The sequence below is a fragment of the Falco rusticolus genome, chromosome 5 (assembly GCF_015220075.1).
Source record: "Falco rusticolus isolate bFalRus1 chromosome 5, bFalRus1.pri, whole genome shotgun sequence".
In the NCBI taxonomy this organism is placed as follows: Eukaryota; Metazoa; Chordata; class Aves; order Falconiformes; family Falconidae; genus Falco; species Falco rusticolus.
In genome coordinates, this window is record NC_051191.1 from 79,285,342 (window position 1) to 79,309,238 (window position 23,897).

Here is a 23,897-nt window from a genome sequence, read left to right on the forward strand (position 1 = left end):
ATAACAAATGAAGTAGAGCATCTGTCTCCCAAGAGGAACATGCATCATCTTAGAAAATAAGCTGCAGCATGGGAAATCTATTACTGATGAATGTAATCTTCTTTACTGGATGATGAAGTTGTGGAATTTTTTTTATTATTATTATTTAAGGCACCATGTAATCAACATTAGAAAATGGCTTAAGCAGCAGTGCCCCCAAAGTCAAGCCACAGCACAGAGCCAATTGATTTACTTGCCACAAATATTGTCACTTGAAGACACACATTTGCTGTTGGTCCCCAGAGAGGAACCAAAGATTAAGTACAGTCTTTGTATAAAGTTCCTTCAGTTTTGAGATTCATTCCTTTTGTGAAAAGGCCCGTGACATGCCAGTTTTGGCCATTGAAAAGTGGATGCAAGATACCTGTTTGCTATGGTGCTCTCTTCATCTGGGCAGGTAGCCAGGATCTCTCTTGTGGGGGGAGGTGAAAAAGGGAAAGACGATTTCTGACGTGTCAAGAGCTGCTGCTTTGAAAGTTGTTCAGTTTTGGTTTTGTGAAGCACATTTCCATAACAAAATGGTGGGCATAGTAGATGTGGGGGTTTTCTATTTGTTTTTGTTCTTTAAATAAATCAGCACTTGGTTATGGACAGGAGGGTAGATGAGAAGAAAAGAAGGGGTGGTTTGTTTTGGGAACTGTTATTCATTACCTTTTCCATCACAAGAGCCAGGAGCCATCTGATGATGCTTTTAGGACCCAGGCTGGGGAAAAACAAATGGTGGTCATGCACGTGTTGGTAAACCTGTGACACTCCTTGCTAAAGCATGTGGTGCACACAAAAGCCTTACAAGAGCTCATGAAGCAATTAGCCAACTACCTGGAAGAAAAATCTCTTGAAGGTTACTGACAAATGACATGAGGTTCAGAAGATGCTCTGAGCTAAAAATAGTCAAAGCCTGGGAAGTAACTCAGGGAAACATCACATATGCTTCACGTATTATTACTCTTCCCTAATTGTCTGCTCATGGACCCTGTTGGATATAATATGCTGCACTAGATGGATCCTTGGTCTGAGCCAGTACAGTCATTCCTATGTTTTTATATTCCTCTTGAGGAAGACCAGGAGTGCCACACCACCCAGAAGTGTGGTGTCTGAATGTGGCCACATGGAAATTGGCTGCTTGGGAACTTTTGCTTTCTGAGACATTCCCAAGCCTAGAAGGGGAATGTAACAAACCAGTCTCCACTTCCATTGCTTTCTAGTGCCATGCCAGGCCCGCAGGACTACACAGATGTTCTCTAAACAAAGTGATTCTTAATCAGTGAGAACTTATGGTACTAGTAACCCCTGATCTGATCTTATTTTTGTCAGCTGGTTGGATCCAACGTGTTTCTGGTGGGAAATTCAGAGTGGGAAACAGAATAGTTCCCTTTCCCAAGGACTCTCAACTGCTACAAAATGAGACCCTTTTCATAAGATAACAATGGAGCTCTAAACAGTCTTCCCATTTTGAAGCTGGAGAATGAAATAGCATTGCTGGCATTCAGGGGTTGTCTACACATAGAAATAATTAACTTGCTGCTGGGACAGTAGTTTAAGATTCTAACATGTATTTGCATACACCTGTATAAAAATAGTAATGCCAATATTGCTGTTACCAGGCAAAAAATAGACCATATGCTATGAATACACTTACACAGGAACATCGCTGCATCACTGTCCACACAAAAGGTTGTGCCACAATGTTGTTGCATCAAGGGAGAAAAAAGGAACCCAAAAACACTTCCAGCATGAATTGCTCTGCCCATAGAAAAATCTACTTATAGGCTTAAATGACTTACTGGGGCAGCTAAATTCTTACCTGACTGAAATGGCTGTTTCTGACGTCTTACCGAACCAAGTTCTTTACAGGACCACTGAGGTGTGACCCTGTATGTTTCCACTTGGCTTCCACCTGTGTGCTGCTGTCACAAACCTAATAGCATTTTCAAAGAGATTTGGGAGAGCAGGTGAGGAGTTTGGGCGAAGTCCCAGTGAGCACTGCACAGCCAAAGCCCTCCTTATAGCCTTACCCACAACACTTGCAGGAAAGGGTGTGCCAGGCTGTCACCTGTAAGGAAAGGCTGTAACAAGGAAGCGATAAAGAACAATGGATGCTTTCACTGCCTCTTCAAACAGGACATGGCCAGAGTGATCCTCCATTGCTCCTAAAGAGCTATAAAGCTGCTACAATTCTGCAGGAAAGCACTTTGTCACTTATGCTCCTCACGCTTCCTTGTCCTATAACAGCTGAAAACCAACACATGGTTCGTTGCCAAAAAAAGCATCAGGCTGGAATGTGCCCTTTGAATTTTGAAGCTACTTTTTTGCTTATGAGACTGCTTTTCTCTCTATGCCTGTTTTCATTGCATACTTTCTTGAATAAAAACCAAAAAAGCTGGGAATTTATCAGCAAAATAAGTTGTCTGCTGACGTAGAAGTATGTGAAATAGTTCTCATACTCCAAGCACTTTGGGTTTGGTCACAAATTCTTTTTTACTCTTCCAGTCCTTCCCACCCCATAACTTCTTGCTGCTCCTTAGGAGATGATCTAGTGGTCTCAGTGCAACTTCTGATGGGCAGAAGGTGCCCCCACTGACAAATGTCTCTGCAAGAGTTTCAGTGTTGGTAGCGTCAGTGCAAAATGACATGGACAGACTGCTACACAACTTGGTATTTTTATATTCTCATGCCCATGCAATCAAAACCATTCATGAAAATTCACTGCAGCATCACCCATGGGCAAGAGCTAAGGTGTACAATCTCTGTTTTTCAGTGGTGCAGCTGAGGTGCTGAAAGATAGGTCTTGCTCAGGGTACCACAGAAAGTGCCATTCTAACACTTCCATCTCAAAATGACCCAGGATCGTCTCATCCCACAAAAGACATCCTCAAAGTAGGAATCAACTGCCATCCTAATATGGATGGTGTGTCCTTACAAGGAGTCATGAGGACATGAACTCACTGGCCACATGTGCTGGACCAGCAGAGGACCAACACATTTGGAAGCATTGACCTTTGCATCCTTCACCTTGCTTTATAGAAGCAAGTGGCCAAAATAGGTGTTGTGCAGAGCTGCATCAGGTGCAAATCACTGTCTCTCTTTAATGGGTACACTGAAAGGCAGCTTTTATCTCACAGGGATGTACGAGGCTGATGACTGAATTCAGGGCACTCCTGAGGATGGAGGACTGTGCTGTTGACGGTGGCCAGAGGGTGGTAGCACTGCACAGCTGAAGTGCCACGGCCCTCTGCACCAGGAGGAGGGAGAGGTGGAGAGGGGGAGCCTCTGATGCCGCTGATTACCTGTGGAAGAACAGGCAATGAAGTTGGAATAAGTGGTGGAAGCTTTAATACCGAAAGAGTGTTACTAAAAATAGCCCTTATCTTTTATATGGCTCTTGCCTGATCCCTTTGGCACGTGTGTTACACTGGTTTTCTCCTCTCACTTTTATGCTGGAGGACGCTTCTCTGCCCTCCTCAAACTAAGGTAAAAATAGCTGTGGCTTTGTCATTTCTTGTGAGGAAAAGGAGGAAAAAAGGCAAGGAAAGGTGATTTTTGAAACGAAGAGGAACTTTTACAAAAGCATCTCTTTCTTAGGCCCTAAAAACACTGTACTACCTCAAAAATGTAATCCACCAGTAACGTTGGCAGCTATTCCTGGGCTTCTGCTTTTTCAGATGATGCTCATTTTGGTGTGGCAGCCACAGCCTGTCAGACCTATGGTTTCTGCTCTGTGGCACATAACCATCACCAATAAATGACCCCATGAGGATGGTGGTTACGTGCAGCTTACAGATAATTGTAGGTCCCTTCCAACTGAAATGATTCTATTCTATTCTATTCTACTCTATAAAAGCACTTTGGGAATCTAAGAATACTTGGTGTTGAGAAGGTCTTCTGGAGTATAAGTGTGTCTCCATTTTGTAGTCATAGATACGAATTGTTGACTTAATTTTGCTGAAAGGAGGCAAACTGAGGAAATAACTTGTTTAAGGGCATAGACCACACTAATGCTAGCATCAAGGCTTGGGTGCGAATGTATTTGTGTGTGTGTATATATAGTGGTTTATTTGCCTGTTTAGTATTCCTTAGCTTGTAGTTTAAAGCACAGAAGATCCAAAGCTCACAGCCTCCACCTGTCATTTTGCTTTGCATTTTGTATTCTGGAGCTATAAAAAATAGATTTGGGCAGCTGACATCAGTCATCTCTTCTCTTTTTCTCTCCTATGCCACTGAGAACAATGTGTCCCTGTCTGTCCCCCTCTTATTTCAAGTTGCATTTATCTTAATAGTTTAAACCAGAATAATGCGTTGGCCTTGCTGCATGACCATAGGCAAGTGGCTTCACTGCTCTGAGACTTGGTTTTCCTGTAGGTGAAACAAAGGTAATGATGCTTATCCTGCTCCACGGAAGCTTCCAAGATCTCCAGCTGCTGTGCAAGAGACAATACTGTGATTATAATTGCCCAGGCACTGTAAGACCCCATGTTCAGTGGCGTTTCTTGGTCTGCCCCCTAACATGACAGCTTTCAAACACCACCAGGCACATTCTCACTGGATTTTTTTTCTCCATTTCCACTCCCTTCCCACTGCTCTTTGCTTTCTTGCTGCCTCCCCTCTCTCCCCTAGGCCTCTCTCAAGAAAATCTACCTTCTCTAGTGACCCATTTCCCCACCCTGTTGTTGGGTTCTGGTTTGTCAGCTCCCTTCCCCTTGTAGCTGCTCATATCTGGTTACTTCACCACCATCCCCTTTCCCGCTCCCCTCCTCTGAAATTCTCCCTCAGCCCTGACACTTTCTCTAGAAACAGCCGCGGGCTATTTCTAACCTTCCTTCTTTCATCAAAGTGCTTGAGAAATCAGCTGGCTTTCATTTCTCAGCAGGGAGGCTGCCACACCAGCCCGGTGTGCGGGCTGGGCTGGGAACTGGGAACGGGGAGCTCCTGGTTGGTGATGGTGGCACCACCACTGACTCACCACCTGGCCTTTCTTTGGCAAGCTGCTTGCCCTCTCTCCTCTCCTAGCTTTAAAATAGGAGTGATAATTACACACTTACCTCACATGGGTGTTGTAAAAATTTAATTACCGCTTGTAAGGATCTAAGAGTGAAATGTGTCTTTATCTCTTGTGGTGGTAGCTGTGACCACTAAAATCTGTGCTTAGTTCAGGCTCTGGCATACAAAATTGTCTTCTCCAGGCAGCCAAAGCCTTCCCTCCTTCTGGTCACAAAGGTCCCTGTGCCATAGTCCTCTGACACAGAGGAGCCTCCCTGGCCACAGGCCTTTCCCCCGGATAACAGGCAGGGAGGCTGAATTCCCCCCCAGTCAAGGTCACCTACCCAGCTGCTCCCGCAGTCACTCTCTCCCTCTCTCTCCCCCTGCAATTGCTGGTGAGGCTGCAGCTGAAACAAAATCACGGTCCTCCTGACTGCTTTGTGCATCCTCACCCATTGCCTTGCTCTTTCCTTTCCCTCTGCTAAAGCTGACAGGACTTGTCCAAGCTGCCCTCCCTCCTCCTCCTTCCTGGCTGCCCTCTCAGCCTGCCTCGACTGGCACAACCCCAGACTTGGCCTCCGCTTTCCTTAGGTGCTGGCTGCAAGGACAGGTCTGTCTAGTGAGATGCTGTCCGCCCACGAGGGTGGGAAGGGGCGGTGGACCGCATGTCAGGCGAGCAGCCGTGGCAATGCTGCCATCCCACCACTGCCCAAGTGATGAACTATAGGTTGCGAGGAGAGTGCAAGGCGGTGAGCAACACGTCCAGAGCCCAATCCTCTGTCCTCCCATGCACGTACATGGAGATTCCATCTTCTGATCCTCCAGCACCACCCATGCCCAACACTAAGTAGGAGCAGAAGCACACTCAGATACTGCTTGTTGCACATGAAAAGGACACAAAACCCACTGGGCTGATGTTGCCAAGAACAGAGCTCAAGCTGAAATCAAGAGGAAGGGGTTGGCAGGTCTCCGTATCCACCAGAGACCCATGCAGAGTTGGGCCTGGTAAGGTCCGGCCTTGGCACCCAGGTCCACCCACCTCTGCGCCTCTTCTCAGCCATCTCCCAAGCTAATATTGGGGTCAGCTCAAATTTCCAGGCTTAATTACAGCACTCCCTACATGGACCAAAAAGATTGTCAGTGACTTGGGCTGATGACCACCCCTTTGCTGTGAGCAGGTATCTGTTTGCTCTGATGGAAACTGCAGAACATGCAGCGCCCGAAGCAGCCATGGTTAACACTTCTGGATGCAGAACTGCTTTTGGAAATGGAGGACAACAACAGAAATTAAGGCCATTTTAGATCACAGCAATCTGAATGACCTGTAACTCAATGGGAATAGAAAAGTTAATTTTTTGTAGTCTTGGCCAAAATCTTTGATTTTGGGGTGTATTTGGCAGTTTCTGAGCTAAAGTTATAAAAGGGCTTGAGGATGAAGTAAGACCTGTGAGTGGAAACTGCTGCTCAGCCACCGGGAGGCTACTGCCTATTCATAATGCATGCACTCTAAACTATATCCATAAACGTCAGGCATGATTTAATAGGCTATAAAATCCTACATCATGATGCCACTGGAACTATTGAAAATAAAAGCAGATAAATCACAATTCTGTGCAACAAGCTGTACTCACGCTGCTTTTTTTCATTTGCTGGGGTTTCATTCTGCCATTTGCTGAGCATGCGCTACTCGCCCTCAGCCCTGAGCTGAGTTTCCATTTCCTTTTCCTTTTCCATTCCCAAGCTTGAGTTTCCACATCGGCCCACTGGCTTTGCAGCTGTGTGGTCATGCTGCTGTAAGCCGCTGCCCTGGAGGGTGCTGAACTGGGCAGAAAAGTACTGAGCTTTCACAGGCTTGGAGCAGTAGTACTCTTTCCCCCCCCACCCCCCAGCAATACTGGATAATCATTGTAAGCAGATTGACTGCTGTTGCTCATATAATGTTATTCCTCACATTAGATTATGAGCATTAAATCTACTAGACAATGTTTATCTGGCAGGAAAACAATTTGTGTCACTTTTTACTGCCAGCAAGATATAGAGTTACAGTGACATGGATGACAGAGCATGCACCACAACTCCAAATGGGCACGACAGCTGTAATCCTGTCACCCTGTGGAGAAAATGATGCTGAAGAAGGAGGGAGGGGGTGGTGAGCCTGTGAAAATATTACTAACAGAGAAGACTGGGTTTTGAGAAAAGTTTGCTTCACTTCTGCAGCTGAGGTGAGTGGAGCAGTAAAAACCAGCCATATGCATGCAAAAGGTAAATTAATTTGGACTTATCAGAAACAGAATATGAACTCTGTCCCTTCAGCTTCTCTTATTTATTTATTTTTTGTTCCAAATGTTTTGCAGTAAATGAATATAGCATGATGGTTTTTCTACTCTTACCTTAATTTTCATCATCTACTTAATTTTCCCGGTCTGACTCTTGTAAATACATATGAAATAAGAAGGCAGGTGGGAAGGTGAAAAGGAAGGGAAGGAGGGAGGGTGAGAGGGAGTAAAAAAGAAAGAAAAGAAAAGAAAGAAGAAAAGAAGGAAAGAAAGAGAATAAAGAAATCTTCTAGCACTGAAAATCTGGGGGAGAAGTTTGAAAACACGTACTTTACAAGACAAAATCCAGAGTCGAGATATGAAAATGCAGGTGCATACAATTTAAAGAATTTTCCAAAGTAATTTTTCCCCTCAAAAACTTGTGACTTTGAGGTGAGAGGCAACTGACTCATTATTCTGAATTTATGAGGCTGTCCTATTTTTTTGTAACATTTTTTTGCTTTTCCCCATTTACTGGTGGTTTTGTGCACCCTATGGAGCCCTGCTTGCTCAAGAAATGAGCCGATGCCCACAGAAATCTCTCTGTGGCATCGAGAACCTCGGTCCTGGCTCTGGCTGCGCACATGCATGACTGGTGTAGCTCTGCCCCTGTCACTGCATGTCTTCGGGTGATGCCAGGAAGTTCCTCACATATCTGCAGAGATTTAAATTCCATTTAAACAACCACCCCTGCTAAAGTAGGTCAAGTGGGGAGCTTGCGGTCCAGCCTCTTACCCTAGCTCCTCTGCAACTCCCTGCTACTGATCTTCTTCCAGCAGACTTCCCTCTTACCCCTCTCAGGCTGAGGAGCCACCGTCCCTCCTCTGAAGAGCCTCCAGTACAGCCTGCCTGGCCTTGCCCATCTCCAGCCACAAGCAGAAGTCCCCTGCTTTTAGTCCTTGGCACTTGCATGCCTGGTGGCCCTTCCAGGCATTCTGTCAGGGCAAGATTTTGTAGGGTCAGGGCAAGGACCAGGGCAAGGACCAGAGTCTGGCCAAGCCTCTTTCTCTTTGGTAGTGAGCAAGAGGGTTACTAGCACGAGCTGAGGGGAGAAGCTTCATCTGTGCCTTTGAGGGACCACAAGATGCCATTTTAAGATATCCTTTCCAGGCTCCATCTGCTTGCACCACAGCAAGGGTAACTGAGCTGGCTTTAACCACAGGGATGCACACAGACAGACACACAGATGATATATTCTGTGTATCTTTTCACAGGGCTAAAGGCAGCTGCTGGCACGGCCAAAGGAGGGTGTGCTGTGACCTGCATAGCACAGCAGTGTGGGAAGGGGCACTTCTACAGGGTGGTAGCCCTGGAAACTTTGTTTTGTGGCACCACAGTGTGACCCAAACATTAGAAGAGGTTGGCAGAGACTTGGCTGTGACAGACTTGTGGTGCCATGGTGTTGCTCCATGGTGGTATAAGAGGGGCCCATGGTCCCATGCAGTTTAGTCCAACCTGGTAGTCAGGTTTAGTTATTGCCAGGTTGGTATCACTGGAGCTGGTGCTCCCAGGAGCTTTGTCAGGGCCACTCACTGCCTCATTTTTACCTGCTGCAACTTGGAAGTATGTATCAGGAGTAGCACTGTCAACACGTGTCTGAGCAGTGACTTGTGCAATGAAGTCTGCTTTTCAAACAAGACTATGAACTTGTGTCTCAGAAGAGAATGCACTGGTCTGAACAACAAAGAGGAGTTAAATCAATACAGTCCTCAATCCTCCTTCCCCTTTCTCCTAACAGAACAGTCACAAAGTGGTAGAAAAATATATCTCTTATTTACAGAAGTAATATACTAGATGATTCAAAAAAATCCAGTATATGATGATGTGTGAGGATGACATAGCTTAGAGCATTAAGCATTTTCAGGGTTGGTTTCTTACATGTATTTGCTGCTGGATGAATAGGCGCCATACCTAGGATTTTTGCATTTCCAGTTTGACTGTTGTGGGTTTCTGAAACGGGAAAGCTATGCCAGTGCCTATGTAAATTGTCTAAGTATCTTTATATCAAAATGCCTGTAGCTTTACAGAATGCACTAGTATTGCTATTTTGATTTAAAAAAAAACAAACCAAACAACAACACAACAAAAACCAAACAAACCTTTTACCAAAACCATTATACTGGTGCAAATCCTATTCACAGAGCATTTAGAAGACCACTGAATCTCAAAGAAGCTTAGGCTCTTAGGTGAACAAACAAGAATGCAATTAATACAGACATAGCATTTCTCACCCTAACAGCTCAGACTGAGTTTCATATATATTCCTAAAAAGCCAAGGATTTGGGACTTATACCGCAAGCAACATTAACCTGGCTGAATCTTGGAATAAGGACTTGCTTGACAATTTGAAGTGAAAGCTAACCTTACTGCTAATGATAAGAACCAGCATGACTCATGCACACCAGTGTCATAAAATGCAATTTGGTTTCAGAAACCAAAATGCAATTCGGTAAGGGAAAAAGAACTGTAGTGCTAAATGTGCAATAGGGATCACTTCCACAGCACCTCTGCGCACCAATGCTCATGGCTTTCCTGGTGTGCCCTGAGGACTAAAATCGCTGTTGCATACTAATATCAACATATCCTTGCATGTTCTTGGAATTTACTACTGTCTCCTACTGCATTTTGTCCATTAAGAGCCTGATTCTGTCCCTCAATATGGAAGAAACATCTCTGTTGGGGCTCAGTAATGTCAGCAGACCCATCAAGTCACACCAAGTGCCTATTTGTATCTGCTCAAACATTGGAAGACAAAAATAATACTAGTAATAAAAATGAAGCAAAGAAGTGAGCACTAAATGAGTCAGTTACGTTATGCTGGGGAAAGATAAAGGGAAGGAAAAGAACAGTGGAGAAAAAGTGGAACGAGTTAATGATAACTGGGCACTGGGAACTAATGAGTGCCTTTGCAAATATAAAGAGAAAAGAAAAAATACTACCATGAATAAAGTCTCCTTAATAAAAGTGAAGTCAATGATCATTGCAAATGTCTGAGGCACTGTTCTACACTGCTGAAATTAGAAAACCAGTACACAAAAGAAGAAATGAAAACCTTGGCTTTGGGTGGCTGTAGGTTTCTAAGTGTCTAACTCCTTCAGGAGAAAGGTTCCAACAGCTTTTAGGGGCATATGGAAAAAAACTAGCCTAGCTGTTCAGAAAGTGCAGGTAGGAAGACATTGGGAGTCTCATGGCTGTAGAAGAGGCCCAGGTAACAGAGAATCAGTGGAAGCTGGTATGTGTAGGCACCACTGTGGAGAGAAAATGAAAAGTCCCAACGAAAGGCTGGTTTGCCACCTTTTCTTCAGGGATTGCTCTGTTTTCAGGGACAGACTCTAGACCAGAAAATACAAGCATCCAAAGCCAGGTTTTCGGGCCACTATGAAGAGAAAGACTGTATTTCTGTCTACGGGTTTTCTCATCCTGCTGCTGTTCCCCAACATGCCAGCCATCTCCCTTTCCTGGGAGAGCCCTAAGCAAGGCAGGAACTTGGCTTCACTTCACAGGCCAGAGCACAGTTACCTTTTGCCTAAATTAGTATTGCCACCGTCTATCCGAGCAAAAAGTTAGGGGATTTCTGGCTAGGGTGTGGATGAAAGGTGGCTCTGTGGGATCATAAATCCTGCTTTTAAGTAACGGGTCCTCCCTGGAAATAAGCTGAGCAGTAGCCTTTAGGTGAGAGGGAAGGAAACTAACTGGGAGCCTGTTCAAGGTTTAATATGAGCTAATGGACTTCCTTTCCGCTCTGTGCAATCTCCACGTGGTGTGGATCTAAAGGGGAGCTGACAGCTGGAGAAGCTTTCTCCTCACATTTCCAGAGCAACTGTCCTGCAAGCACAGACCATCCTGCTCACCAGGAGATTTGGTAGCGTTTCTCTTTTCCCACAAAAGCAGCAGCCAAGACCACATGGTCTGAGGTCTCAAGAGATAGAACTGTTGAGAGGAACTGTGAGAAATCAGCCCAGAGAAACACGGGTTTCAGAACCAAGCAGAGAAGCCGACACATTGCAAGGACTTTGGCCGTCCTTGTTCAAAGGGGTCGAAAATGTTCTCCAGTCACTGTAGCCTAGCATCTGGTTAGCATGGTTGAGGCATAGCTGCTTCTGTTGGCACTGGCAGGCAACAGGGTAGAGTGGCATGCATTTTGTCCTGCTGCATTTCCTTCCCTGGCTTTCTTACAGCTTCAATGGGATTGACTTCTGCTGCACTCACGCCTGTGGCCTTCCCTACACAGTCACCATTTCTCTCCCTACCTTTTCTAGTTACCATCCACTGCAATCACATTTAGTAGGAGCAGCAGAAAAAAAGAACAGAAGGAGCTGGAAGAGAACAGCTCTAAACCAGGTTGTGATCTTGGACAGACACTTGCAACCATTCATACTGGTTGAGAGGTCTGCCAAGATGGATCAAGGCCTGTATTTGTAAGGGCAATTAATAAAAGTGGGAGGAAAAGCAGCTACCAGTGACCCCAGAAAGAACAGATGTTGAAAGTCCAGGCAGAAAAATGGGACTCGGGACACATAGCTTCACCACAATCTCTGTGGAGAAAAACAGATTGCAGTTGCACTACAGGAGGGAACACTGAAGAGTAACAGGACCAGATCTGATTCAGGGTGACGGCAGGTGAAAAATTTTGTATGAGCTTCCGAGGCAACTTGGAAACAAACTAAACTGTGATGGGGTTTTTGCTGCATTCACAAAGGATCAGACATATACTTAGAATCATAGCAATCATTTAGGTTAGAAAAGACCCTTAAGATTGTTCTCAAATGCAGGCATCCACGGGCTGAGGAGATGATGACCCAGTTGGACGGGAAGCAGAGAAGACCAATGACAATGACCAAGTGGCTGCAGGGACTGTCTAATGAGAAGAGAGAAAGAATGTCAAAGGCTAGGAAAAGAAGCAATACCTGGGTGCAAGGCACAAACAGCCAGAAAGGAGACAAATTGCTTAGGGGAGTACAATACATGGTTATAACCAGGAGTAATTGGGTGAAACTGGAAAAATGAAAATACAGGCCAAATATCTGCCTGACCATGGGACTTGTTGGACCATGAAATAGTCTCCAAAGGAAAAAGGTGGAAGCCCCATTATCTGAGGCATTTACAATGAAAGTGGACAGAGCAATCAGGCATGTGCTGTAAATCCTCTACCAGCAGGGGAGCAGAGTAGATGACCTAACAGGTCTTTTCCATCTCTGATTTCTACATTTAATATAAGGAGTCACAAGCCCCCCCCTCCAACTTGCCATGAGATGCAGAATAAAGATTCAGCACTTGGGGAACAGCAGTGGTAATCATGCAGGTAGAAAGGGAAACCGTCATAGCGAGGAAGCAGAGAGAATAATAGGGGAGAGCGCGGCACTGTAAAAGCAATAGAGATGCAATGACTCTACTCCAGCAGTTCAGCCACACTGAGGGAAGACAGGTAAGTATGAATCCTTTATTACCGAGTTGGTGCTTTATTAGAAAAGGGTCGTTGGTTGCTAGGCTGAGAGGGCATAGTCCCTTTCCTCCCTCTTCCACATTTAGTTTCAGGGACTGGCCAAAACGAAGCTGGAAGAGGCTGCAGGGAGTCAGATGGTCCAGGTTTGCAAAACGGCCTGCTGCAGCCCACCAAGGGATGCTGGCTGGGAGATCCCTGCGGTCTTGCATCTTGGCCATGCAGGGGAAGGTGCGCTGCATTTAATGCAAGCCTGCCACAGTTAAGCAGATGCCATGTAACCTAAGCAAAGGCTTGCTTTAAAACATCGTGGTAGGATTCCCTCGGCTGCTATTTTCAGTAGCACTGAATCCCTTAATAGGAGCCTCTTTATCCCAAGGCACAGCATCCTCAGGGTGGGCTCCAGAGGCACCTCCACCTTGCAGCGACACGGGTACAAGCAGGGCTGTGCTCTCAGGCACGTTTGGGACTTGCAATAAAGTAGGTGCAACCAAAAATCAGCCGGGGCATCCAAAACTGTCTTTAAAATAGACAAAGAGACGTTTAGATGAAGAGACGGCCGGGTTATTTTTTGCCGTTTCCTCCCTCTTTTCACTCCCATCACAAGGGCCAGGGCTGTACTCAGTCCTGGGGCTCCAGGAGCTGGAGGGTAGAGGAGAACTGCGTAATACCATTGCAGCTGGCAGTAACACGCCTCGTAGTATGTATCCCATACGTTGCGGGCCCCCTGAACCTCTGTGCTGGTGCGACCCACTCCGGCGTCTAAGCACAAGCCGTGCCGCCGAGGCTTCCCCCGCCGGCGGGCAGGGGGCTTCCGCCGGGGCGGCCGCCCTCGGGGCTGCAGGGCCGGAGCACCAGGCCACGGGGCGGGGGCGACCGCCCCCCCGGTCCCTTCGGCCGCACAGTCACAGGCGGGGGCTCTGCGGGGGGGGGGGGGGGGGGGGGGCGGGAAGCGCACAGGCCGGCGGTGCCCCCCGCCCCGGACTTCCCGTGCCCCGCGGTAACCCGAGCCTCATTTCCTGGTCGAGGCTCTTAAAGGGGCAGCCCCAGCGGTAGAACAAAGGCCATTGTGCTGCCCGCGGGCCGCTGCTGCGCCCCCCGCCGTGGCGGTGGTGGTGGTGGTGGTGGCGGCGGCGGCGGCGCCCCCCCCCCCGCGGCTCAGCCCGGCGCTGAAGGCCGCTACCGGCGCGCGACGTTTAAAGGGCCCGCGCGACCCCGCCCCGGCACCCCGCGAAGTCAAGTGACACTGAATAAGGCGAAGCGACCCGGCTGCGCCCCGCCAGCCTCCCTCCGCCGTGCGCGGCCCGCCCCGGCACCCGAGGGCGCCGGCAGCTCGCCGCACTCCCGGCCCGGCCGCGGAGGCGGGGGGGGGGGGGGGGGGGGGCGCGCGCGCGCGCAGGCGAGGCGGCGACGGCCGTTGGTGCCGGCGGGCAGCTGCTGCGGCGCGGCCCCTTTAAGGGGCGGCGCGGGGTGCCGGGAACCCACGTCAGTTTCGGCCCCGAAACTCCGGATCAATGAGCGGCGCGGGGCGGGGCGCAACGCCCGGCCAGGCCCGGCCCGGCCCCGCCGCCTTTCGGTTTCTCTCTTCCAGGAAGGAAAACACCGGCGGGCAGCGGGGCCGCGCCGGAGGCGCTCGCCCCTCCCGCCGCCTCGCGCCGGCACCCCCGCCCCTCCCCCCGCGCCGCCTCCCCCTGCTCCCTGTGCCGCGCGCGCGCGCACCGGCTCGCAGGCGGGCTCGCGCGGGCAGAGCGCGCGCCGTCACACGCGCGCGAACACACGCACAGAGCCACAGGCGCGCGCGGGGGGGGCGGGAGCGGGGGGGGGGGCGGCGTGTGGGAGCGATCGCGCGCCCTCGGAGGAGCGGCGGCGGCGGCGCTGAGGAGGGGACTCGGGCGGCGGGGCGCCTCCCCCGGGCAGCTTCGCGGGCCGCGCCGCGCCCGCCGCCTAGGCGATGGTGGCGGCACCAACTTCCCCTTGAGGGGACGGGCCGAGTCGGGCCGTGCCGCCGGGCCGGGAGAGGAGCGGAAAGTGGGGAAAGCCCGAGAACTTCCTGTCCGCCTCCGCCGCGTCCCTCCTGAGAGATGTCTGAGGCTCCTGCTCAGTGTTGCATCAAGGTAAAGCCCCGACCCTGCCTGCCCGGCCCCTGTCACCGCGGGACGCGCCCGCCGGCGCCTCGGGGCGGCGGGCGCTGTGCTTTGCCCAGGGTTATTTGGGTGAAAATAACTGTTTCTTCCTCTTCCCCCATCTCCGCGTGAAGGGCGGCACCACGGGGGTCGGGGTCGCACTACGCTTGCGGGGCGCGCAGCCCCCGGCCGTGACAAGCAGGAGCGCGGAGCCGGCGCGGGCGGGGGGAGGCGGGAGGCGGCCGCCGGGACGCGGCTCCGGTCGGTTGTCAGCGCCGTGCGCCTGCCCCGGGCGACACGCACCGCAAAGCCGCCACGGCCGGGGCTTCGCGGCGTGGCTGTTGGCGGCAGGAGCCGGCGGCTCGCCCGGTGCTCCCACGGCGCCCCGGAGACCGGCCCGGCCCGGCCCGGCCTGGCCGCCCGCCGGGCTGTGCGCGGTCCTTCGCCAGCAACTTCACAGAAAGTTTCCTGCCGTCGGGGAGATGCGGCCGCCGCTGCTTCCACCAGCAGTGCGTTGTGGGGCTTTCTTCTTATTGTTGCCTTTTTTTTATATATATATATGTATATCTCCATATTCTTATGATTTATTTTTAGCCGCTGCCGTTTACTGGCATCGCTTGCCTGTCAGCAGGTAGGGGAGCCCGGGCTGCGTAGCGCGGTGCTGCGCTGCCAGGGCCTGGGGGATGCATTTCTCTGTGGCTCGGCCTGTTGCAGAAGGGGTTGCCCTGTCACGTTTCTCATCTTAAGTGGAGGCAGCGTGAAGCTGAGACAATGGAAACAAAATTGAGTTTCCTTTTTTGTCTAGACCCTTCCTATCTAGCAGCCTGCTAGAAACAGTGCTTTCTTCTCTCCTTCCCTCACCTCTCGGCTTTGTTGAATCGTGAGTTTTCTTCAGGGGTTGATTTACTTTGTTGCCAGCCAGGAATCTCCCTTCTGCTTAGACTAACTCTGGCCAAGTAGGAGTGCTTTAGCGGTTGTCTCTCCCTGCCTGGAAGGAAAAGGTGACTTCCAGACTCTCTCTAGGGGGAAGAGCCTGGAATAAACACTTATTCAGCTTAGAAGTATGACGCTTTTTTGTTTGCTTGTCCCATGTATGTGTGTGTATGTTCATGGTGTGAGTCTTGCCTTCTATACAGTGCGACCATAATTTGAAAACTTCGGGGTGCATTTTCTCCTGCCGTGTTAAATGCGATCAGGCTTGTGTCCCATGAAGTCTCCTGGCTTAGAAAGTCTAGTTTGACTTTTCATAACACAGATGGCCAAACTGGATAATGGGATATTGTATGTGCATTACAGCACGGCAAAATGCTAATGCAGGCAAAAAGTGTACAATTAGAACTAAGCAGATCTCTATAAATATATATAAAATGAAATACAACTACTGTTATTGCTAGTGTGGAAAGTTAGGATGTGTTCTCTGAACAGAACAACACGAATGTCACGAAAAAGTAGAGTCATATGAGTTGTGTTTCCTTGTTTTCAACATGTCATTTTGAAAATATGAGGCTTACTTCTGCTCTTACTGAAGTCAGCAACAGCACTACAGTTGATTTCAGGAACAGTAAAACTGGTCCTTACCTAACCTCACTAAGGTATGTTATGGAATCATTACTGTAAGGGAGCAGCTATATAGCAGGAGAGACAAGCAAACTTCTGTTTGAGTCTTGAAATGATTAAATGCCAAATTTCCATTACATTTAGACAGATAATGGGAAACTATTTTTTTTTAACTGACCGATTACAAACATCATGGTCTGAATTTATTTTTATTTTTTAATGTGTAGTTTGTTTACATGCTGACGCTTGCAGTTATCTTTGTTGGAGGACAGAAACTACTGTTAATTGGCTTCGCTGTTGATGATTATTTTAATAGTTTCAAAAATAGAAAGTACATATTTTCAGACAGAAATGTGAATTTCAAATGCTATTGTTTCTTCACCAGTCAAACCATTCTGGGTAACTTTCTTTTCAGTTTTTCTAACTACCATTGGTTTTTGGACACTTGTTTCAACTAGGCAAAGTTAAAGGTGGTTGCAATCAGCAGCTGCATTTTAAGAGGAGTTGTTTAAACGGTAGTGTGATCATGCAAGTACGACTGATTATTTCTTCAGTGTGCCAGTCTGGTTCACAGCGTGGAGTGTAAGGTTGAGGCAGAGGAGCAAGCTCTCTCTACACTGTACTCCAACTTACTGCAAAGCTGCTGTGTTATTCTGAAAAGTAGCCAAGTATTGTGCTGTGAGGGTATTGCAGAGTTCCATTAGGAGCCTGTGAACTGGAAGCAGTGGTGCTGGTGGATGTATTTTTGTGTTATTTTTTTTTTCCTCCTCCAATACGGGGCAAGGGTGCATGCAGTAAGTGCCACAGCAACTGAGGTGATGAACCATGGAAAGCTTCAGTGGAGGGAGTGAAGGCTAGTGCTTTGTTTATGCCTGAGCTGCTCAGTGCACAGTCTCCCTACCTCACCTTGTTAGAGAAACACTCGAATAAGATTCAGGAAAACTGTGAAGAGGTTGAAGTTTTGGTATATATTTAAACTACTGGTAATCAATATAAACTTGCAGCAATGTCTTGGTTCATGTCAAGTACTTATCGGTATGTATGTGCAATTATATATTGATATGTGTTTGTTTTGCGGCAAGTATGTGTGCTTACTTACATTAACTCTTTCTCTGAGAGAGGAGAAAGATAATCCTAATTTCCTGATCTTGCCAACGTTTGGGTGTGTGCTTGCCTGGCTGATGGCAAGCAGACCCGGTAACTCCCAACTGTGCTGTTGTGGCAAGGAAGTTAAGTGTGTGCGTAAAGACTCTAAAGCTGCAGAGAGAAGTCATTGCTGGGTTTTAGAAAACAAGATCTTGAGAGAGGAGAATGAAGGCTGGACCCTCAGAGTTTGCTACAGCTTAGGACATCAATGTGTTCTCTGTGTGAACCGATAGGTTTCAGGCTTGTGGTGGGCTCCAGCCTGAGAGGGCCTGAGGGCCTTGGCTCCAGGGTGGTCTGGGAATGGACGTCTGGTGTGGTTGTCATATTTCGACATTTTTTTGTCCCAGCTGTTGGGATGTCTATGTTGGTAGTAAACCTGTTCTTCTGATTCTGAGCCATAGTAGTTAGCTGATCATATTTCTGTAAGTACTGCCACAATGCTGGCATTTGTTACAGTATTGGCAAGTGATTCTTCAGGCCTTACCTCTCCTCCTCCAGGTGGGAGAAATGAGGCACAGGAAGAGTGTAAACATCTTGGCAAAAGCTTACAGGAGAGCAGAAGCTCAAAGGGAGACAGGACTAGCAGTTTAAACACAGGTGATGATTTCTGTGATTAATTAAGGTCCGTGTGGTGATGAGTTCCCTTTCTAAAACCTCACCTGAAGCCTTCTGATTGTGAGGATCTCCCTGTTTTTTTTCTTGAAATTAGAATACCTTGAGAATATTGCCTTGGTGTCATATGGAGGCTCAAAATTCAGTGGGCAAATAGTTATGAACGTTGCAGTTTGTTTATTTTCCTTTTTATAAGTCTGGCACTTTCAGTTGCTTAGTCTGGTTTACCATGCAACCATACAAACAATTGTGCTGGCACAAGTGTGGAGCTGTGGGGGAACTAAACCTGGGAATATGGTGGTGGTGGTGGTGGAGGATCAGCTGCTGCAAACCTCACAGACCAGGGCTTCTCCAAGGCCAGGCTTCCTTGTGTGTGCCTGGCAGATGCTTGAGCTGAGAGAGCTTTCTACGGACAGCACTGAAAGTCATGGAGCCTTCCTGTGAGTCAGGCTGCACAACTGACTCCAGTGGAGATTTTATGCAGCCTTGCGCTGGCGGATGCGAGAGCTTTCTCTTGCAGTGAACTGTATGGTGGCCGTTGTGATTGCATGGGCACTGCAGGAGTCAGCACAGAACCCTGTAGCTCAAGGACTGGTCTCGCTGGTGCTTGTTTTGGATTCAAGGATGTACTTTGTAATCATTTTATAAAGAGGAAGAGGAAAAAGACTGATCGTATAAGCCGAAGGGCAAGGAATGAGCATAGCATTTGAGCTTTCAATCTTAACTGGCTTCCCCAGATTTACTCAGTTTTTAAGTAGGGCTTTATATCTCCCAATACTTCATTGATGCTGTTGTTGCAAAGAGCTCTTTCCCACCGAAGGCTTCCCATGCTGGGGGACTGTTCAGCACCACACAGCCAAATTCCTGTTACCCTTAACCAAGGCTGAGTATCTGTTAGTGAAGAGTGTGTTTCTTAATGTTTATTAGCAAACTTGTGTACTAGGAGGAGGATCCTTCTTCTCTTAGTGTCAATGACAAAACTCTCATTAAGTGTGGTGGGTGTAGGATTGAATGGTGGAAGACCAGTGTTTAGATGTACACACTATTTAACACCTGATTAATCACTTAACTCCTTGGCACCAGCTAAATTGAATCCCTCTGAAGCAAAATTTTACTAACACTGTCCCAATTAAACACTGGTCATTAGTATTCACTGTGTCATTACAGGTGAAGTCAGTTTCCTGGGAGGCAACCCATTAAAACAGCAGTCTGAATCTGAAATGCCCCAATTAAACAGAGGATACTTTAATGGTAATTTACATGTATATTGCACCTTGCATCTCAAAGTGCCTTTTGGAGGGAGGTGGCTAAGCAGTGCTCTGCTGATAGAAGTGATGATAAGTAGGAGGTGAAGTCTTGTACAGTTAACACAGAAGTGATGTTTCTGCCTCTTAGAAAAGTTATCTGATCCTTGAGTGCTTGCCTTCTGAAGTCTTCTGACAAAAGTTTTCCTAATAACCTACTTACCGAGAGAAAGGAGAGGTAAAGCACCTGTGTTTTTGGCCAGTAGTGTGGTTCTGACCTATAGTCCAAAAACTGGCTACTTTGGGAGTTTTTTTGCATGCAATTATTTTGCATGTGTTTGTGGTTCATTGCCTTCAGCTGGGCATCCCCTGAGTGACAGCAATTCAAAAGCCAGTGCTTCTGAAAATGTTGGCTTCGGCCTTTGCTTTTCCTATCTGTGAAACAGGCATAAAATAATAATGAACTTACCTCTGCAGGGCAGTAGCGAGGCTTAGTATTTGTAACGCAGCATGGGAACAAATTGTGTTTATTACAGAAATCAGTGACGGCGTGATCTGATTCATTCCTGGCTTTTTAGTTCGCATGGTGTTTGAGAGCATGGGGGGTGATTGTTGTTTGGCTGTTGGCTTTTTTTGGTAGGGGCCACCTAGCTGGAGAGAGCAAGATATGGCTCCCCTGTGTCCCGATGGCAGGGTCAGCCACACACAGGCAGGGTGGTGTTTCTGTGCCCACAGCCCACATTGAACACGGCTTTGGGAGGGGTGGGCGCGTGGTGCAGGTGTAGCTGTTCTGCCACAATCCCACTTCTGGCCCGGGGCAGGAGCACCTGGCAGGGATGGCAGCCAGATGTGGCTGCCACAGCAATCCCTGCTGCCTTTCCCTGACTGCCACCCTTCCCAGGGCTCCCTGAAGCTGAATGCAGAGCAGGCTGCACACTCAGTTGTCCCACATGGTTTTTTGGTTTGCTGCCTTTTTTTTTTTTTTTTTTGGTGGGGATAGGAGAGCATCACTCTCTGCTAGATCAGATACACCTTCATCATCTGACAAGGGGGGACTTGCTCACAAAGGCAGTGGTTGGTGGTCAGCTGCTAGCATTGTCACTTAATTTTTAGGTCGCGATGTGTCCCTGTGCCTCCTGAGGGAAGGAGGCTGCCCGGGACAGCCCACAGGTGGGGTGTTCCTTTAGACAGTTGTGAAGAAGCCAAACTGAGCCCAGGTACATGCTCGGGTTCAGGCTGAGCAGAGATCTGACAGGCCACCAAAACTTCTCTGCCTTTATCTGTAGAGTTGCAGCAATTGATTCCTGCCATCATGGGTTATTTTTTTAGGTCTACAGCCTAAGCCAGATTTAGACCATATTGGTTCTGGTGTCACTGAGTTGTCTTCAGGCAATGTTTTGTTGGAGCACAGAGGACAGCTGCTCTCTTTATCTACTACTTCAGTAACAAATGGAACTTAAGGCTAAACTATACTGATTCCACCACCACCACCCCTCAAAAAAAAAAAAAAAAAAGCCACTGCTGGCAGGAAAATAAATGCAGAAAACTCCAGCTGAAGTTGAACTTGTTTATGCAATGTCTGGAGCAGCGATAAATAAAGGATTTTGAAAGTAGTTAAATTTTTCACTGATGGATGCTATAGCTTCTCTTCTATAATGCTACTGAGCTCCAAAGTGAACTGGGTATAGCAATTAAGGAAAGCTATAAGTGATTCTTCCTCTAAACGATTTTCCAAAGGTTATTCCTTGTTAGGCCACATGCAGTTTCTTTGCTTCAGTGTCGTTCTTGTACAGTTTATAAATACTGTCCTGGTTAAGGCAGTCTGAACAGAAAATGAGTATGAAAGAGAGAGAAGAGATTTTTACTGTGGTGTTTGTGTTGGTGTTCTGTGGAATGTTTGCACATAGAAATAAATAGCATTGTAAATCACCTTAAAGATGTGTGTAATGCCAGGAGTAGCACTGGGTGTGACTGCAAGAGTTAAGTATTAGTACAACTCCACAAAAATACTTTGAATGTGACAACTGAGCTTTACATGTTAAACTATTAACAGCTGGCTAGTATTAAATCCAGAATTTGGATGTTTAATTTTAAAATAAAAATAACTGTGGTTAAAAATAGGAACAACGGGTGATTTCTTGCTGTGTTTTCTTTTTTTCTTTCTTATTTTTTTCTTTTTGTGTAGTGGTGGTTTTTTTTTTTCTTTTGGGGGGTGTGTGTGTTAGCTTCTTTGTAGGTATGTTTTGGTTTGTTTTGTGTTTTTTTTCCTAGCTAGCTCAGGTAGGGTCTGATCAAGCTGGGAAATTATTTGTTTTGAAAAGTCTTGAGAGTTTAATGTGGAGGAAACCAGCTGGCATCCAGTAAGGAATATCCTTAAAACTGATGGAAAGCAGCAGAGAGTGAGATTCTTTATGTAGTTTGAATTTCAAGAGAATATGGATGAAGTGATTTTTCCATTATGTCTTCAGTGGGATCCTCCAAAACATCTATTAACAGAAACTAGGAATGTTTTCTAAATGGTATAGGATTCTGTGGAAATCCAAGAGCTTGGAGTTCTACCAGATAAATGAAATGTTTAGTAAAAGTGCCAGAGATAGTAGTACTAGAATCCAGAGACAGATTTATCCAGTTAGTAGGGCCACAACAAGGCATTGATATCTGCAAACTGTGTTTTCCTTTTCTCTCCCTTTTTTTCCTTAAAAAGACTTCATATCAAAGTGGTTTCCATCATTGATGGAGCACTGTGAAGCTCTGCTGATGTACTCGGAGGTCAAATGGAGCAAACCCAGCATTACAGAAATATTGGGGAGCTCCTTCCCACTTTCTAGGAACTCATCTGAGGTCTGTGTTGGCATTCCTCTCACGACAGAAGTAATCCTTTTTTTCTCGGGTGGATCAGGACTGGAGATTGTTGTTTCACCATATTCCCTCTTGAACAGTGAGTTCTCATCTTCCTACCTGCCCTATGCTTTAAAACACAGCAAAGCCAAGCTTTTTCAAACCTGTCCAGGAATCGAAGTGAGAGGTGGTAGGGTGCAAGGAACCAGAGGCTCTGGGATGAGGGTGTTGGTTCCAGTTATCACTGGAGGCTACTGGAAAAAATCTTCCCTGGCAGATGGGTCTTCCTTTCCGCATCCCTGAGAAGCTGCTTGGATATTTCCAGTGGGCATATTGCCACTGTGCAAGACCAGCTACACTTGAAGCCTGCAGAGCAATTGGGCTACCCCCCATGGCACTGATGGGCCATTGTCACCTGTGCCACTGTCTTTCTACTGTGGCGACTCTGGTGCCAGCAGCCTTACCCCAGTTCCAGAGGACCAGCTCCCTCTGGTTTAGAGCACTGCTGTGCTGGGTTGGGCAGCCTGGTATAGGCACGTGTAGGTGCCAGGTGCCTGACTGGGGCTGTGCTGTGACTGTGGGGTGACGGACCTGCCATCTCCCTGGGGCTGAGGGAATGAAGGGCTGAATTGTTTTCACAGAGCGATGAGGATGCATTCGTTCCTAAGTCCCAGGGTGCCAGGAAGGGCACCAGGTTGCAGGAGCAGGAGTCCTGATGGATGTAGAAAATATTTCTCGGTTGGCAGCCTGAGTGGTTCTGTCACTGTCAAATGGCTTGAGCAAATGGGTTCTTTGGAAGAGGGCTTGGGGAAGACTGTGGGAGCGGCTTCCAGGGGAGGAAGGTTATGGGCTATAAAATATTTCATGGCATGTGGCCTGAGATATGTATCGCATGTTGTACAGTAAACACTGGGCTCAAGCACACAGGCAGTGGTGTCTTAGCAAGCTACCTCACACCAGCTGAGTCATCAGAGCCATCCGTGACTGACCGTGCGCTGGCTTTTATTACCTCCCAACTGGGACAAATTACAACTTCTTTTAAACCTCAAGGAAAGAGAAGAGTGAATTAATAGTGTATGCACAGCCAATTAGCACAGCCAACTAAACTGTGTTGATGGGCAGTGGCAGAGTTTTGCAGGCTTGGAGAAGTGGGCAAAGAGCGCAGTATTTATTTTTTTTTTTTCCTCTTGGTAGTTTTGGTTGTGGCTTTTGCATGGCTCTTCTGCTTAACAGAAACAGTGAGGTCTCCTTCACCTGTTCGGTCTTGTTTGCTGATGGACCTCCCAGAACTGCTCTGGCAGCTGGAATCGTGTTTTGGGAAATGATTTGGTTGGTGAATGAAAGAGAAAACTGAGCTCAGTTTTCATTTTGGGGTGAAATAGGCAAATAAAATTGGTGGAAAAGGAGTGGGGAGTAAAACAGAAATCTGTATATTGTAGTTTGAATCAATGGTGTGTATCAGTTCTGATTATAGCGTGTTTTCCTGACTACTAGGAGGGTTTGTAGTGGCACCAAAAAAGATACAGGAATGACCTGTGAAGTTGTTTGGGGAAACTTCCATAGGAAGAGAAGCTAGATTGCTGAGGACTCTGGCTCAGAAAGGAGA

General features: G+C 47.5%; 1 protein-coding gene across 3 annotated transcripts in view; it reads left to right on the forward strand.

Moving 5' to 3' along the window:
• The first annotated feature begins 14,591 nt into the window (after positions 1-14,591).
• ETV6 (ETS variant transcription factor 6) overlaps positions 14,592-23,897 on the forward strand; it is a 140,136-nt gene continuing 130,830 nt past the window's right edge. The window contains exon 1 of one of the 3 annotated variants that reach the window (XM_037388239.1): positions 14,592-14,885. Coding sequence is in view for 2 of the 3 variants with exons in the window: in XM_037388241.1 (XP_037244138.1) it covers positions 14,853-14,885 (33 nt within the window). In the remaining variant the exon portion in view is untranslated. The remainder of the gene's footprint in view (positions 14,886-23,897) is intronic. The other 2 variants (XM_037388241.1, XM_037388240.1) reach the window with 2 other exon arrangements.